This window comes from Octopus sinensis, linkage group LG19 (genome assembly GCF_006345805.1).
Source record: "Octopus sinensis linkage group LG19, ASM634580v1, whole genome shotgun sequence".
NCBI lineage: Eukaryota > Metazoa > Mollusca > Cephalopoda > Octopoda > Octopodidae > Octopus > Octopus sinensis.
This window is the reverse complement of record NC_043015.1, coordinates 31,198,274-31,215,279: the sequence shown is the minus strand read 5'-3', so window position 1 is coordinate 31,215,279 and position 17,006 is coordinate 31,198,274. Positions and strand designations below refer to the sequence as shown.

General features: G+C 39.3%; 1 protein-coding gene across 1 annotated transcript in view; it reads left to right on the top strand.

Moving 5' to 3' along the window:
* The window catches only part of LOC115222038 (diacylglycerol kinase eta-like), a 58,275-nt gene extending 54,526 nt beyond the window's left edge, over positions 1–3,749 (top strand). Inside the window, exon 3 of the mRNA XM_029792144.2 lies at positions 3,648–3,749. Coding sequence (XP_029648004.2) covers positions 3,648–3,722 — 75 coding nt within the window. The 3' untranslated portion in view covers positions 3,723–3,749. The remainder of the gene's footprint in view (positions 1–3,647) is intronic.
* Positions 3,750–17,006: the final 13,257 nt, after the last annotated feature.

The window sequence follows — 17,006 nt, the reverse complement described above, 5'->3', positions numbered from 1 at the left end:
TGAATCCTTGTGAGTAGGATTTGGTAGACGGAAACTGAAAGAAGCCTGTCATATATATATATAATATATATATATATATATATATATATATATATATATATATGTTTGCGTCTATGTTTGTTTCCTCATCACTTCTTGACAACCAGACTTAGTGTGTTTACATACCTGTAGCTTAGCAGTTCGACAAAGAGACTGATAGAATAGGTACTAGGCTTAAGAAATAAGTCCTGGGGTTGATTTGTTCGACCAAAAAAACCTATTAAGGCCCTGCTCCAGCATGGCCACAGTCAAATGACTGAAACATGTAAAAGAATAAAAGCATACATACATACAGACATCATAAGCGCAAGTGTGACTGTCTGGTAAGAAGCTTGCTTCCCAGACACACATTTCTGGGTTCAGTCCCACTACATGGCACTGTGGGCAAGTGTCTTCTATTGTATCCCCAGGCCGACCAAAGCCTTATGAGTGGATTTGGTAGGCAGAAAAGTAAAAGAAGCCTGTTGTGTGTGTTTATACAACACACACACATACACACACATTAGGGGTTTGTGTTTGTCCCCTAGTACCTCTTGACAACTGTTGACAAACTGTTGGTTTGTTTATATCCCTGTTCAGCAAAAACGTGACTGATACAGTAAGTACCAGGCTTAGAAAAAAAAGGAATAGTGCTGGTGTTAATTTGTTCAGCTAACCTTTCAAGGCAGTGCCCTGGCATACATAGCTATTTTAACTATAAACCTTTGTCTGTCCTTGTTTGTCCCCTCTATGTTTAGCCCCTTGTGGGTCGTAAAGAAATAAGAATAATTACTAGACTTTGAAACCAGAGTAAGTACAAGGATTGATTTGTTCAGCTGAACCCTTCAAGGCAGTGCCCCAGCATGGCTGCAGTCCCAAAAGTGGGGTTTTGTGAGACACCATTCAGCGAAAGGAAGTGTTGAGTTGAGCAACAAAAGGGTGAGAACCGTTGTCCCTAATATATGAAGCACATGCAACAAATTGTTTATTATTTCAGAGAAGCAAAATACTAGATAAATACACCGTTCATATGTATGTGGTTGTTTATGTGGCTGATGGGGAAGATATATTTCCTGCTTTTTTTGCCCTGCTTTTTTAGTTTAACCCTTTAGCATTCAAATTATTCTGTCAAAGGTAACACTTTTTCATTCAAATTGTTTTTAATTAATCCTGCATTATTTTGCAGTCTTGAAATTTTGATGATGTGACTGTATATTTTATAATGGCATTGAAGGGTAGGTATGATAGGCTTGATCTGGCCAGTTAGAACATATAACAGGAAGCATATTTGGGCCGGATATGGCCGGTTTAAATGCTAAAGGGTTAAAGTGATCTCCCTTAAGTTATTGTTAAAAGATGTTTATTAGCAACGGAGGCAGTATTGATATCATGAGATAATATTTAACCCTCGCTTAAACTTGTATGTTCTGTTGGAACAAACTATACTGTGGTAAATACCACGAGAGAAACTCTCATATCGGCTTTCAGTGTTTATTTCGCTGACAGGGAGATGAATTAAGTTACTGTAATTTGAACACAGTTCTCTCTCTCTCTCTCTCTCTCTCTCTCCCCTCACACACACTGTCTCTCTCTCTCTCTCTCTCTCTCTCTCTCTCTCTCTCTCTCTCTCTCACACACACACACACACTGTCTCTCTCTCTCTCTCTCTCACACACACACACTGTCTCTCTCTCTCTCACACACACACACACACACACAATGTCACTCACTCTCCTCTCTCACACACACACACACACACACTGTCTCTCTCTCTCTCACACACACACACACAATGTCACTCACTCTCCTCTCACACACACACACACACACTGTCTCTCTCTCTCTCTCTCTCACACACACACACTGTCTCTCTCTATCTCTCTCTCTCTCTCACACACACACTGGCTATGGTTGTTATATATGACCCTGCTGCTGCTGATTGTGTGTGAACTGTGGCTAGATTCATACCTCCATGTTTCACACAGTTTGCTTGCACCCCATGAACAGGTGTCCTATATTGAGAATTTTTACCTCACCTTTTGCTTAATGGGTTAAAACCACAATTGTTAAGTCTAGGATGTGAAACAGTTTCTTGGTTTGTAGTGGAGGGTTTATACAGCATAACAATATGACCCACACATGTGAGGATTGGTGTGAGAGCCTCAGCTCTTTTGAAACCCTAGATCTGTGGTATTATGACCTACTACTACTACTACTACTACTACTACTACTACCACCACCACCACCACCACCACCACCACCACCACTACTACTACTACCACCACCACCACCACCACCACCACCACCACCACCACTACTACTACTACTGCCGCCGCCACCACCACCACCACCACCACTTCCCTTGTTGCTACCCCCCACACCACTGCCATCTCCACCAGCCCCACCACCACCGCTGCACATAGCTATTTTAACTATAAACCTTGTTCTATGTTAACCCTTTCTCTATTCAATGAACTGCTCACACCTTAGAGTTGAACAATGGTGGCTTTTATCTTGTTAAGCACAGGTGAGAAAAATTCTCACTGTAAGACATCCATTTATATGGTGTAGCCAATTGCTGGCAGCTAGGTGAACTAGGATGTTTCTGAAAGTGGGTTCCATGAAAAAAAAAAAAAAGAAAAATTCGCCAGTTTCATGGGATGTCTTTTAATAAAATTTAATTAAAATTTTATTTTATAAACCAAGCTTTTCACCATTTTCAAAAAATAAGTTACTACATATGAATAAAATCTCCCTCTGAAATAATTTTTGTTTCGATTAATGTCTTATTAAAAGTAGGCTGTTGTGGGTTTGTCTGTAAAACATAGAGAACAGTTCTATGATATTTGGGAAATGGTATAAGGTTGTTCCATGACAAAATATGTTTGAGAAACACTGAACTAAGGTAATGTAGAATCCAATAGTCTGTCTAGAAACCTTAACCATGACTTTGTAGACACAAAGACACACACACACGCATGTATGCATGCATGCACATACATGATTAGCTTCTCTCAGTTTCCGTCTAGGCCTAGGAGTGGCTGTATGGTAAGTAGCTTGCTTACAAACTACATGGTTTCCGGTTCAGTCCCAGTGCGTGGCACCTTGGGCAAGTATCTTCTACTATAGCCTTGGATCCAACCAAAGCCTTGTGAGTGGATTTGGTAGATGGAAACTGAAAGATGCACATCATGTATGTATGTATATATATATATATAGTGACGTATATTTGCCATTTGAATATGGCTAACCCCTAAGGGTGGATGCTACTGTAGTTTGTAGCCCCAGGAAGACACCTCCTCCAGCTGGCTATAGACACACTTTCTATATATATATGTGTGTGTGTGTGGTGTGTGTGTGTGTGTGTGTATCTGTTTGTGCCCCCAACATCGCTTGGCATCTTTTTAAAATGAGGCTAAACCTTGGTTCTTGCACATAAAAGTGCTTAGTTCCTATGTGTCAATCTGAAACAACTCTCTTTGAATTGCAGTTATGTGTGGCTCAAAACTCAGTGCTAGTTGCAATTACTTGCAGTCTAGGATTTTAAGGGTTCATTTTCTTCCATGAAGCTAGCTTTCTTTGGAATTGTTTTTGGTTGCATTATTTACATTACACTCTTTCTGTTGCAGGGTTATCGACGGAAATATTTTAAATTAAAAGGACGTAAATTGTACTATGCAAAAGATACAAAGGTATGTTGTTAATGTATTTCAGTTTTTTCTTCCTTAAATGTTTTCTGAAACCTTGTGCCTGGTGCAGCCTCCTGGCTTCCCAGACCCCTGTTGCACCGTCCAACCCATGCCAGCATGGAAAGCGGACGCTAAACGACGATGACGACGACGATGGTGATGATGTAGCAATGAACCCATGGAGTCAACAGAACTGAATATAACTAACTTACAGCAGTGAATTGTAGAATCATTAAAAAGTCAGATAAAATGCCTTGCAGCAGTTGTTCAGGCTTTCTGAGTTCAAATCTCACTGAGGTTGACTTTGCTAAAGGTGTAGGCATGGTTGTGTAGTTAAGTACTTTGCTTTGCAACCATGAGGTTTCGGGTTCACTCCTGCTATGCAGCTCCTTGGGCAAGTGTTTTCTATGGCTGCCTTGGTTTGACCAAAGCCTAGTGAGTGAGTTTGGTAGGTGGGAACTGAAAAAAAAAAGCTCTCTGGTTGGAGTTCTTCAATCTTAATTGAAAAAAGGGTACTTGCAGTATGAAAACATTCTACACCCTACGCAACGATATCTGGTGTCCTGCAAGGATCTGTTCTTGGTCCTTTGTTATTTATTGTATACATTAATGAAATAGATGCCAGATTGAATCATGTTACTGTGTTGATATATGCAGATGACATTAAACTGTATCTTGAGATAAAGAAGGGATCCAATACTCTTTAGAGGTTTCTTGGAATCTATCCCAGACACACTTTTAAACATCGTATACTGGTAGAATGTGTTTATAAAACATCTTTTTCTCTTGACTTTATTGAGAAAATTCTATAGTTTGTAAGATATTTGTTGTTTTTTTTTCTTCAATTTCTGCAATTTCAACCAATCACTGACGTCTATTGAGGTAAACAACATTATGTGCCGTATGAATATATCCCTTGTTTAAGAAACAGATTGGGTTTATTTACATTTGTGAAGAAAAAAGATACCCTTCCCACCCACCCCTAACCCTAAAATAGATTGAAATGCAATAGATTGATACTAGGGTCATAATTATGGGTGACAATTTCATATGACATTGCTAGAAAAAACTGCCATTCAAACCAAAAAGATCCTATCTGATTAGTATTATGTATATGTAACAACCAAAGATTCGTGGTTTTGAGTTTTTGGGGCCTCATACAGTCAGAACCACACCTGGTTTCTAGTCAAGTTCTGCATTGGTCTACACACATTTACGTGCATGTGTGCACATCTGGAATTAATTATCAAATGGTGTAGATTTTATAGTAATTAAATGTTATGCAATACTTTGAAGAAAGTGAGATACTTCAGTACAAATATATATTTATGAAGCTCCTGCCATTCCTTTCTCCATCTTTGTTCATCCCATTTTGTTTATGTGTTTGTGTGTTATGTATTTGAATTATTGTGTGTGTGTGTGTGTGTGTCTTTTGCTCTTCTCTTCTACATGTTCTGTCTTCTCACATATCTCCCACTTCACTTTACCTGGCCCACACCATCTCCTTCCTATTTCAATTAACTTAGATCTTGTTACAGATTTTACAGATTAACCTTACTATCTATCCATTTGTCTTTACCAAACACCTCACTATTGAAACTACATCTCACTAGCTTCCTCCTCTTCATTCCTCTCATCACTCCTGTATGTTATTCAGTTTTCCATTCATAATATTTCAACCAAGGTGACAACACTTCTATATATATTCTACTTCCCGTATCACTCTCCCAGAAGAACATTAACCCTTTCGTTACCAACCCGGCTGAAACCGCCTCTGGTTCTGAGTACAAATGTCTCATTTTCATAAGTTTTGAATTAAAATCTTCCACCAAACCTTAGTCACAATTTATTTTCCTAACACTAACTGAATGATAACCAAGTTATTTTACTAAATTCTTTGTTATATTTAAAGTAATTGAAAGAAACACAGAGCATCTCAAAATAAATTCAGTAACAAAAGGGTTAAGTACTTGAAATGTTAGATTCTTTCAATCTTTGTGGTAAATCATCTCACCGAGCTCTTCTACGAACTTTGATTTGCAATAATTTTCGCTGACACAGTCTGCCAATAGTTTCCTCAGATTCTGGACATTGCCATATATTTATTTAGTTATTTTGCTAAGGTGCTGGCTTGGCTGTGTGGTTAACAAGTTTGATTCATAACTACATCAGAGTTGAAGGTTTGCTCCTGCTGTGCGGACACTGTTGGCCTGGGGCCATCGACCATAGTTGAGGGCTGATAAATTCTTGAGTATAGTGAGCGAATTCCACTAGATAGAGACTGGAAGAAGTCTGTCATATGTATGTATGTGTGTGTGTGTGTGTGTGTGTGTGTGTGTGTGCGTGCGTGCGTGTGTGTTTGATTGTGTGTATATGGGTGTGTATGTATTCCTTTTCTCATGGTTTTTGTATACTGATTTGAAATAAAGAGTTACCATCTGCCGGTGGCACGTAAAAAGCACCCACTACACTCTTGGAGTGCTTGGCGTTAGGAAGGGCATCCAGCCGTAGAAACATTGCCAGATCAGATTGGAGCCTGGCGCAGCCTACTGGCTTCCCAGACCCTGGTCGAACCGTCCAACCCATGCTAGCATGGAAAGCGGACGCTAAACGATGATGATGATGATGATTCTAACAAACGATGTCATTTGTTTGCAATCCTCAGCAAAAGCCTGTCTGGGATGATTGTTGTTGATTAGACTTGGATGTATGTTACCTTGTCTTGGAAACTGGTGAGGGTTGGTGATACGGAGGACATCCCAGCCATAGAAATATCTGTGTCACCAAAGTTATTGCCTAACTCATGCAAGTGTGGAAAAATGGATGTTAAAACAATGAAGATGTAAAATATCTTTTTAGTTGAAGCCTCTTTGTAGATGCCATATTAGCTTACAACTGATGGATCGTGATTGCAACCTTTCTGGTTGATTTCTGCTTCACATTCAATTATAATCCAGTCAAGATTACAGACATTCTTTTTCATCATCATTTAACATCCGCTTTCCATGCTAGCATGTGTTGGACGATTTTGACAGGGCTGGCGAACCAGATGGTTGCACCTGGCTCCAATCTTGATTTGGCAGTGTTTCTACAGTGGATGCCCTTCCTAACGCCAACCACTCCGAGAGTGTAGTGGGTGCTTTTTACGTGCCACCGGCACGGGGGCCCAGCCAAATGAGATATAAGCATCAATTAGACAGAGTAGAATAGAACTGATCAGGGTAATATGGTACCAGTTTATATTCTATCATTGGCATTGGATTATCTCCATAGACAAGAGATTTAATGTTTACTGGCTTGTATCATCCTCATCATCATTTAATGTACACTTTTCCATGCTTGCATGGATTGTATGGAATTTGTTGAGGTGGATTTTCTATGGCTGGATGCCCTTGCTATCACTAATCCTCTCCTTGTTTCCAAGTAAGGTAATATTTCCCCATGGCCAGATGTGTCTCAAAAGATTGGAAATGAAGGACACCGCTTTCATGACAGCGACACTTGCTTACGACTATCATGTGATGTCAAGGAGAGGAGATGCTACATGTACGCGTGTGTGCGCATACACACACACACACACACACACACACAGAGGTTTCTTTCAGTTTCCATTTACCAAATCTGCTTAAAAGGCTTTGGTCAGCCCACGACTATAGTAGAAGATACTTGCCCAAGGTTCCATCCAGCCACATCAATGTAAAAGAATAAAAATAAAAACAAAACAAAACATTAGAATACAATGAGTCACTTGGAAAATAATTTTTGGGGATTTATTTTACGTATTCTCTAAATACAAAATATTAATTATAGTTTTCTTGACTTTCAGAGTGTAGTATGTCCCACTTTGTAAAATCATTTTTTCAATGACTCCTGAATGACAGTCATGGTTGGGTTAGGGAAAGAAAGAAAGAAAGGAAACAGGATGTCATTTAAGATGTCCTTCCAAAACTTAACAGATTTAATCTCTTTAGATACAAAAGGGTCATTGTTTGTGAAATATATATTCTGATTTAAGGTAATTCAATCCGGTAACTGTATCATCAATAAAACCAAGCTTTAGCATTGAACTTGCCTCTCTGATGTATGTAAATGTGTGTTTGTGTGTGTGGTAAATTTATCTTTATTGTGTGTGTGTGTGTATATATATATATATATATATATATATATATGCTTATGAATTTGCTTTGTAAGATTCCTGATGTGAAATGGTGTGTTAAAACTGATATTCTTATATTTCAGGATGGTCATCTTTTGTTTTTTTCTTGCCGAATATAAACACACACACTATATATATATCCGTTTTTCATTCATTTATTCATCATCATCTCCTCTTATTTTTTATCTTATGTCCCATTTTGTCTGGAAATCTTTCATCTTAGACTAAAAAGAGCAGGGGGATACACATGGCTGGAAGAGTTGCTGATGAGGTCACAAATGTCTAGCGAACGATTTCCAGACAATGGACATAAATTGAAATAAGAACAATAATGAATGAGTGAAGAACGAATATATAGTGTGTCTGTTTATTTGGCGAGGGGAGGGGAAAAAAAGCAACCATCCTGAAATATAGCAACATATATATATATAATAACAATTTGATAAATAAAACATATGCATACAAACATACATATATGTACATACCTACATCTATATGTATATATACATGCATATATGGGTACAGGACACCACAAAAAACGTAGAACACAACAAGAAATGAAAACATAAAAACAAAACAAGGAAACGGACTTTTTGAAACAACGAAAAAACAGAGTACAAGACATACAACACAGGGAACATTCCCCTTCTTCAGCTGCCCCTCTTTCGACTTGGGTTGTGGATCCGTGGAATAAGCTGCCAGATGAGATAGTGAAGATGCCGACGACCGCTCGGTTCAAAGTCTCTCTTGACCAGAAATGACCTGAACTCTTTGCATGAACACCCTCCCTGTACATAACTCCATGTCCCCCTACATGGCCTTGCTTTTTGCTTTTTGAGCCAAAAAATTAACTTAATTTATTGCGTGTTTTGAAGGTAAGGGCAGAACACGACTACATTGAAACAGTCCTTCCTGCAAAGCGAATTAAATAAAATTTTTTTTGCAGAGGGGTAAAAATAGGTGACAAGAACAGGACAGTAAAAGCAATACAAATAAAGAAAAAAAACAGTACAAATAAAGATAAAAACACTAAAAGACAGGACAAGGAGAAACAAACAAGAAGAGCTTTTTTAAGCCGAGACGGTGGAAAAATTCATTTGAACACATTCTGAAGAACGGTTTACGAGGACAGGAGAAACCGTTGTTGACTTGTTGAAGGCAAATAAAAAATGCAGTTCTTTCTTGTTGCATTTTGTGAATGTTATCAGAAGGTTTAACACTATCAATCTACTGAAAATTTAAGCAAATTACTCTTACATAGAATTTGATTACATCATCATCTCATTGTCATTGGAACCCTTGATAACTCGTTTTGTTGATATTCTAAGGAATTAAACTGACTGCATCCAAGGACAAGCTTGGCATGTAATTAACCTTTTCTGCATTACTGAATATCATTGTTGGTGGAAGATAGGTAGGATATATCTAATTTAGCCATTTTAACTTCTGTCACTTGTAATCATCTTCCCCACTCACACACACACACACACTATTTAATCAGAAAGGGAATAGGTGTCTGTGGTGGGGAGGAAGTTAAATGTAATCTAGATGCTTGCAACAGAGGAAAAGTTTGCTAAAGGCACCCAAGGACTTGGTTATGGTGCAAACTGGATGAAGTTTGCCACTGTAGAACTCAAAATGTAAAGACTTGTCATGGACACATTGAAACTCCGACGTCTGGCAGCTGACTTGGAAGACACCCATAAAATTATCAACCATCTTACAAGCAATAACTCTGAGCACCTTTTCAAACTCCACCTGTCTAACACCCGTGGACATATTTACAAAGTCAGAAAGCAGCACAGCTCCCATGACTTCTGGAAACATTTTTTCACGTTGAGAGTTGCTGAAGCGTGGAACAAACTGTCGGCATCACTTGTTAGTTGTTGGAGCACTGCATCCTTCAAAACTTCCATGCTTCCTGAGATTCGCCAACACTACACCTGATCTTCTCCTCCCCTCCATACACACGCAAGCATGTATCTGACTCATTCACTGTTTGCTTTCCAGACATTTGTACATTACTGCATATACTCTATACGCACTTTCTGACAAGTTGTGGTGCACCTGAGCACTGTATACAATAATTTCATTATTATTATATTATTATCCTCTGATGATCTGACAATTTTGCCAGTTTATTGCTCTGGACTGGGACTTTATTATTTCAATTCTGAAAGAACAAAAGCCAGGTCTACTGTGGTAGCAGGGGTGGCCTTAAGCCAATTGGACCAATTACTCCCAATCAGGTCCCATGCCCAAAGAGGCCCCACGCTCATGGAGATAGTTTAAACTTTTTAATCTTGTCCAATACCACTGATGTAGAAAGAAGAAAAGAAAAATGTTGGATGCCAACTCTGTTTTGTCTTCTGAATTAACCAAAGAGGGTGCATGGCAGCAAATTTTGCTGAAGGGAGAGCTTGTATTTTTTTTTAAAATTTGTGAACCCCAGTTTTAGAATGCAAATGTTCAGTTTTTTTTTTTAAATTGTGAAAATATAATATTGTTTTTTTTTGTTTTTTTTTTACCTGTGTGCGTGTGCATGCATGCATATATTTTCATAACAAAGAAAGGTCATCTGATATGACCTTGGTCTTTATTAAATTTTTTTTCCTTGCTTTATGCTTGATTAAATGGAATAATTTTTGCTTGGAGAGAAAGTTTATTCTCTCTCGTTTAAATTGGAGCAATCAGAGTTATCTACCTTGCTGCATTCAGATTTGAACTTTATTTGCAAAGGTTGAGTTCAAACGTTTACCACACGTTTCTTCTTCTTCTTCTTTTCTTTCTTTCTTTCTTTCTTTTCTTTCTTTCTTTCTTTCTTTCTTCTTCTTCTTCTTCTTCTTCTTTCTTCTTCTTCTTCTTCTTCTTCTCTTCTTTTCTTTCTTTCTTTCTTTCTTCTTTTCTTCTTGTTCTTCTTGTTCTTCTTCTTCTTCTTCTTCTTCTTCTTCTTCTTCTTCTTTACTTTTTTTTTTTTTAGCCTGGGGGTGAGTATAAGTCAATTTAGTCAATTGTATCAGCCTAGTATAAAATACTGTTCCATAGTTTATTTACTGCTCCTCATTCTCTAGACAAATAAAAACCAAAAAACCTGAAGTTAACCTTGGTGGGATATGAACTTAGAAAGGCTGTAAAGGACTGTAACTGAATACTGAAATTAATACTACCTTGTGTTCACTGCTCCTCCCGTCCATCCCGCTTCTATTTCCCTATCTTTTACTTGTTTCAGTCATTGATCTCCTGTCATGCAGGGACACAACCGTCAAAGGTTTAGTCGAGCAAATTGACCCCAGTATATATTTTTTAACATCATCATCATCATCGTTTAACGTCCGCTTTCCATGCTAGCATGGGTTGGACGAATGACTGAGGGCTGGCGAACCAGATGGCTGCACCAGGCTTAAATCTTGATCCGGCAGAGTTTCTACAGCTGGATGCCCTTCCTAATGCCAACCACTCCAGGAGTGTAGTGGGTGCTTTTACGTGCCACCTTGGTACTTATTCTATTGGTCCTTTTACCTAACCACTAAGTTGCAGGGACATAAATAAACCAACACCAGTTGTCAAGCGGTGGTAGGAACAAACACAAAGACACCTGCACAAATACACATATGCACACATACACACATATGCAAACATGCATGCATGCTCACATACACATAAATGATGAGCCTCCACACAGTTTCTGTTTACCAAATTTCCTCACAACGCATTGGTTGACCTGGGGTTATAGTTGAAGACACTTGTCTAAAGTGCCATGCTGTAGGATTGAACTCAAAACCATGTGATTGCAAGGCAAGCTTCTTTACTACATGGCTAGCTTTCATTTGTTAGTAAATATTAAAGTTTTTCTCTTTTACTCTTTTACTTGTTTCAGTCATTTGACTGTGGCCATGCTGGAAATCGACCCCAGGACTTATTCTTTGTAAGCCCAGTACTTATTCTATCGATCTCTTTTGCCGAACCGCTAGGTTACAGGGACGTAAACACACCAGCATCAGTTGTCAAGTGATGTTGGGGGACAGACACAGACACACAAACATACACATATATATATAGATATAAGTATACACGACGGGCTTCTTTCAGTTTTCATCTACCAAATCCACTCACAAGGCTTTGGTAGGCCCGAGGCTATAGTAGAAGACACTTGCCCAAGGTGGGAATGCCATGCAGTGGGACTGAACCCAGAACCATGTGGTTGGTAAGCAAGCTACTTACCACAAAGCCACTCCTGTGCCTTGTACTATTTCCTTTTTCTTTTTTTTTCCCATATGCAACTTGTAATCACTTATTGTATAACCAAACTAAGTTCCAGGAAAGAGTTAACGTTATGAGGAAATGGAGTTGATATAAGATGAAGAGAGGGAGAGAGAGAGAGAGAGAGAGAGGAGAGGGAGAGAGAGAGAGGAGAGAGAGAGAGAGAGAGAGAGAGAGAGAGAGAGAGAGAGAGAGAGAGGGCAGACATTTATTTCATTAATCTAAAATAGATTGTTGCAGTAAGTACCAGTCATGAATTAAGATTAATTCAGTCAACTTTTGTTGATGGTAAATCTCCTTGTGATCTCTATATCTGTTGAGATCAAGTTACATAGTGACAGCTTCCCCCCCCCCCTGCCCCTTAATCTTATCGTATCTATCCTGTCACTATAGTGAGGCTCATCACATCACAAGCTAAATAGGAAGCATTCATGTGGTCACTTTTCATGCTAGAAATAGCAACGAAATCTCAAATCACTTCATATTATTTGCAAAATTGGAAATTCACATTAGAGAATGTAGTCCTCAGACATAGGATGATCGTGGCTGGAATATCTTTGATAATAGGTCTGCTGGGTCAGGACTGACCTAGCGCTAAATAACCGCTGATCTCGGTCAATATTTCTTCTCCAGTATTTCTTCTCTCTGTTTCTCTCTCTCTCTCTCTGGAAAAAAATTATTGTCTAACTTAAAGAGGAATGGTCTACACCAGGTTCGATATTCAAGACAACCCATCTGATATGATGGCACCCCTCTGATTTGAACTCCTATCTCCTGATGAGTTGAGGGCTCAAGGCTAGTGGTTCACCCATGCACTGCTGATTAACCAAGCTATTGTGTCTATAATATAATTGTCTTCTTTACGTTGAATAATAGGGAAGTTTCTTTATTCGTGCTTGACCAGTTAAAAATGACAACCAAATCTCTCTCAGAAGGACATACTCTTATACTCTTTTACTTGTTTCAGTCATTTGACTGTGGCCATGCTGGAGCACCGCCTTTAGTCGAGCAACTCGACCGCGGGACTTATTCTTTGTAAGCCCAGTACTTATTCTATCGGTCTCTTTTTGCCGAACCGCTAAGTGACGGGGACGTAAACACACGAGCATCAGCGGTTGTCAAGCAATGATAGGGGGACAAACACAGACACACAAATACACACACACACACATATATATATATACATATATATGACGGGCTTCTTTCAGTTTCCGTCTACCAAATCCACTCACAAGGCATTGGTCGGCCCGGGGCTATAGCAGAAGACACTTGCCCAAGATGCCACGCAGTGGGACTGAACCCGGAACCATGTGGTTGGTTAGCAAGCTACTTACCACACAGCCACTCCTGCACCTATGTTAAATATGTTAAATAATGTTAAATATGTTAAATAATGTATTTTAAGATATACTGTGTGAATGAAAGATATGATGTGATAGAATTTCTCTGATTGTAGGTGTGCTGGGTCAGAGTTCATGGCAGCGGCGGGGTGGGGTGGGAGGTTAAACATCAAGAATGTCGTGCATTGAACAGGTCAAAGTAGTTTTGTAATTTTATCACAAATTTTGCAACTGAGTGATTTTTCAAAGTGACCGGTTATTTTAAGTAACACCTTCATTGAGAGAGAGCGAGTGTCGGAGGGAGCATGCAAGCAGTTGTACAAACACATAGGCAAGTATTTGAGAGTGTACCCTTTCATACAGATACACCTACACACCAAACACGTTTACACAATAAAATCGATCAAGTACAATCTTGAAAGAAGAAGCAGAGCAGAGGACACTGGAGGTGAATTTGGGAAGAGGGACGAAATGGAAGATGGAATCTTGGGAAGTTTGGGGCGTATATTGTTACCTTGCAGAGAAGTTATTTCGAGGTTGAAGATGAAGCACTTTATCTTGTGTTTTACAAGTCTCCTCTGATTCATAGTGATGGAGAACACCCAGATTGAGAGGTGGTCAATCAAGTGGCTGGCTATATTAACCCGTTCGTTACTGTATTTATTTTGAGATGTTCTGTGTTTCTTTCAATCAATTTTAAATATAACAAAGAATTTAGTAAAATAACTTAGTTATCATTAAGCTAGTGTTAGGAACATAAATTGTGACTAAGGTTTGGTGGAAGATTTTAATTCAAAACTTATGAAAACAAGACATTTGTACTAAAGAGCCAGAGCCGGTTTCAGCCAGGTTGGTAACAAAAAGGGTTAAAGTAACAGGTTCTAGATTTGTAGACTGTCTGGGTATTGTTCCTGGAAATCACCCCACAAATAGCAACGTATCATTTTGTATCACTTGCCTGTTGGTATATTGTATTTACTTGTACTTGTGGCGACATTCACCCTGGGCGGGTTGAATCGGCTTCTTCTACTACCCTTGAGGCATCTCGAACCATGGCTGCCCACGCACGACGGTCCTGTGCCAGTTCACTGGAGATAGCGAGCCAGTCACGGTTCCATTGACGCAGGCCAACCACCTGCGGTCCCGTGAGCACGGAGAGGTCCTCCTTCATTATCGTAACCCAGGTATATTGCTCAGTGACCATAGCTGCCGACTTAACGATGACTGTGTATATATCTGGACTTTGCAAGGCCTGGGCAGCCAGAAACATTGTGGTCAACTTTTTCACTATGCTGGTTGCATTGTCTGTACTTGATATTATATTCTAAGGCAGTGAGCCGGTAGAATTGTTGGCATGCTGGGCAAAATGCTTAGTAGTATTTCGTCCATCTTTACACTGTAGAATTTGCATGCTATACAGTTATTAGGTTGGAGAAAATGCAGCCAGAGTTTTTTGATTGCATTGACAGTGGACTTGGTATGATTGGGAAGATAAGGAGATGAGTAGGGTATCAAGGTAAGAGTAGATATATTTTCCCTGATGAATAGCACAGGGGTGAAAGGAACTCCGTCTTGACTCATCTTAAAGGAAGAGAGAGAGAGGAGGTTCAGGTAAGACTGAAATGGTTATGGGATCCGGTTGCAGAAAGCAGAAGTTGTGAAGGATGATGTTCTTAATGAAGCCAAGGAAAGCAAGTCTCGGCTCTAAGGCAGGCAAGTGCACAACAGGGGTGCAGATGCCCAGCAGATGGCTTGGCTTTAATAGAGGGCAGCATGCACTAGTGACATATTTGCTTTGACTTGACGTTGGAGCCGACAGTTTGGGTGAGGAAAGGAGCGAGCGTGTTGGTTCATAGAGTAGAGACATGGGTGGGGTGGATAAAAACAGAAACGTGTAGGAAGCTGCAGGAGTTATTAGAGAAAGGGGTGGAGAGTAACTAATTTGCTTAATTGCACAAGTTGACTCACTTTTTCCTCTCTCATTTTTCTCTCTTTCCACCTCACTTTCTTTATCTTCCTTTTTTCTCTTTCTCCCTCTCTCTCATCTCTCATTTTCTTCTTTTCCCTCCCTCTTATTTTCTCCCTTCTTTCTATCTTCTCCACTTTCTCTCATCTCTTTCTCCATTCCTCTCCCCTTTTCTCCTCTTCTTTCTCTTCTCTTCCTTTCCCTATTTTTATTCTTTATCCCCTTTCCAGTCATTCATTCATTTCAATATAATTGTTGTATTATTTCCTATATTATTATTATTATTATTATCATCATTATCATTATCATTATTATTATTATTGTTACTATTATTATTATTATTATTATTATTATTATTATTATTATTATTATTATTATCCTCATCCTCATCATCATCACCATCATCATTGGAGGATTGGCAGAATTGTTATTGTGTTGGAAAGAGTACTTTGCAGTATTTGCTGCAACTCTTTTACAGTTTCATTTCGAATCCTGCTGAGGTTAACTTTGTTCCAATCAGGTCCTGAGACTAATGCCAATGACTACCCTTCTCCCTTCAAAAAACTTGCTAGCCTTATCCCTTAATTTGAAGCAATTACAAAGTTTGAAAGAATTGTTGGTGCTGGTTACAATGTATCCCAGTATTTGTTGAAGTGCCTTGCATTCTGAGTTGGAATCCTGTGAAGGTTAATTTTGCCTTTCAATAAGCCAGAGTTGATGTGATAAAGTACAAGTCGAGTACAGGCCTCAAGGGTATCAACTGATTCCTTCCCTGCAAATTTGTTGGCCCTGGGCTTAAATTGGAAACCATTTATTATTTAAGGTGGCTCAGAATCATTAGAATGCCAGGAAATATACGATGCAGCACTCGTGTCAGATCTTTACGCTTTGAATTCAAATATCGCCGATGTCAGCTTTGCTTTTTGTCCTTTCTTTTTGGTTAGTCTAAGTATTGGTGTCAATGGTATAGACTAATTCTCTCCTGGCGGCGAGCTGGCAGAAACGTTAGCACGCCGGGCAAAATGCGTAGCCGTATTTCGTCTACTGTTACGTTCTGAGTTCAAATTCTGCCGAGGTCGACTTTGCCTTTCATCCTTTCGTGTGTGTGTGCATGCGCGTGCAACTGGTGTTGGTTTGTTTACATTCCTGTAACTTGGTGGTTCAGAGACTAATAGAATAATTACTAGACTTTTTGAAGGCGGTGGGCTGGCAGAAACAATAGCATGCTGGGCGAAATGCTTAGTGGTATTTCGTCTTCCGCTACATTCTGAGTTCAAATTCCGCCGAGGTCGACTTTGCCTTTCATCCTTTCGGGGGTCGATAGATTAAGTACCAGTTACGCACTGGGGTCGATGTAATCGACTTAATACCTCTATCGGTCCTTGTTTGTCCCCTCTGTGTTTAGCCCCTTGTGGGCAGTAAAGAAATAGGTATAGACTAATTCTCTCCCCTAAAAAATTGCTGGTTTTGTGCTTAAATCAAAAACTATTGTTGTTGTTATTATTGCTTATATTTTGGACAGTTCCATGTGCATTTCTATTGCATCATTAGGTGCATTTCTGTGTCCCCGGGGTGGT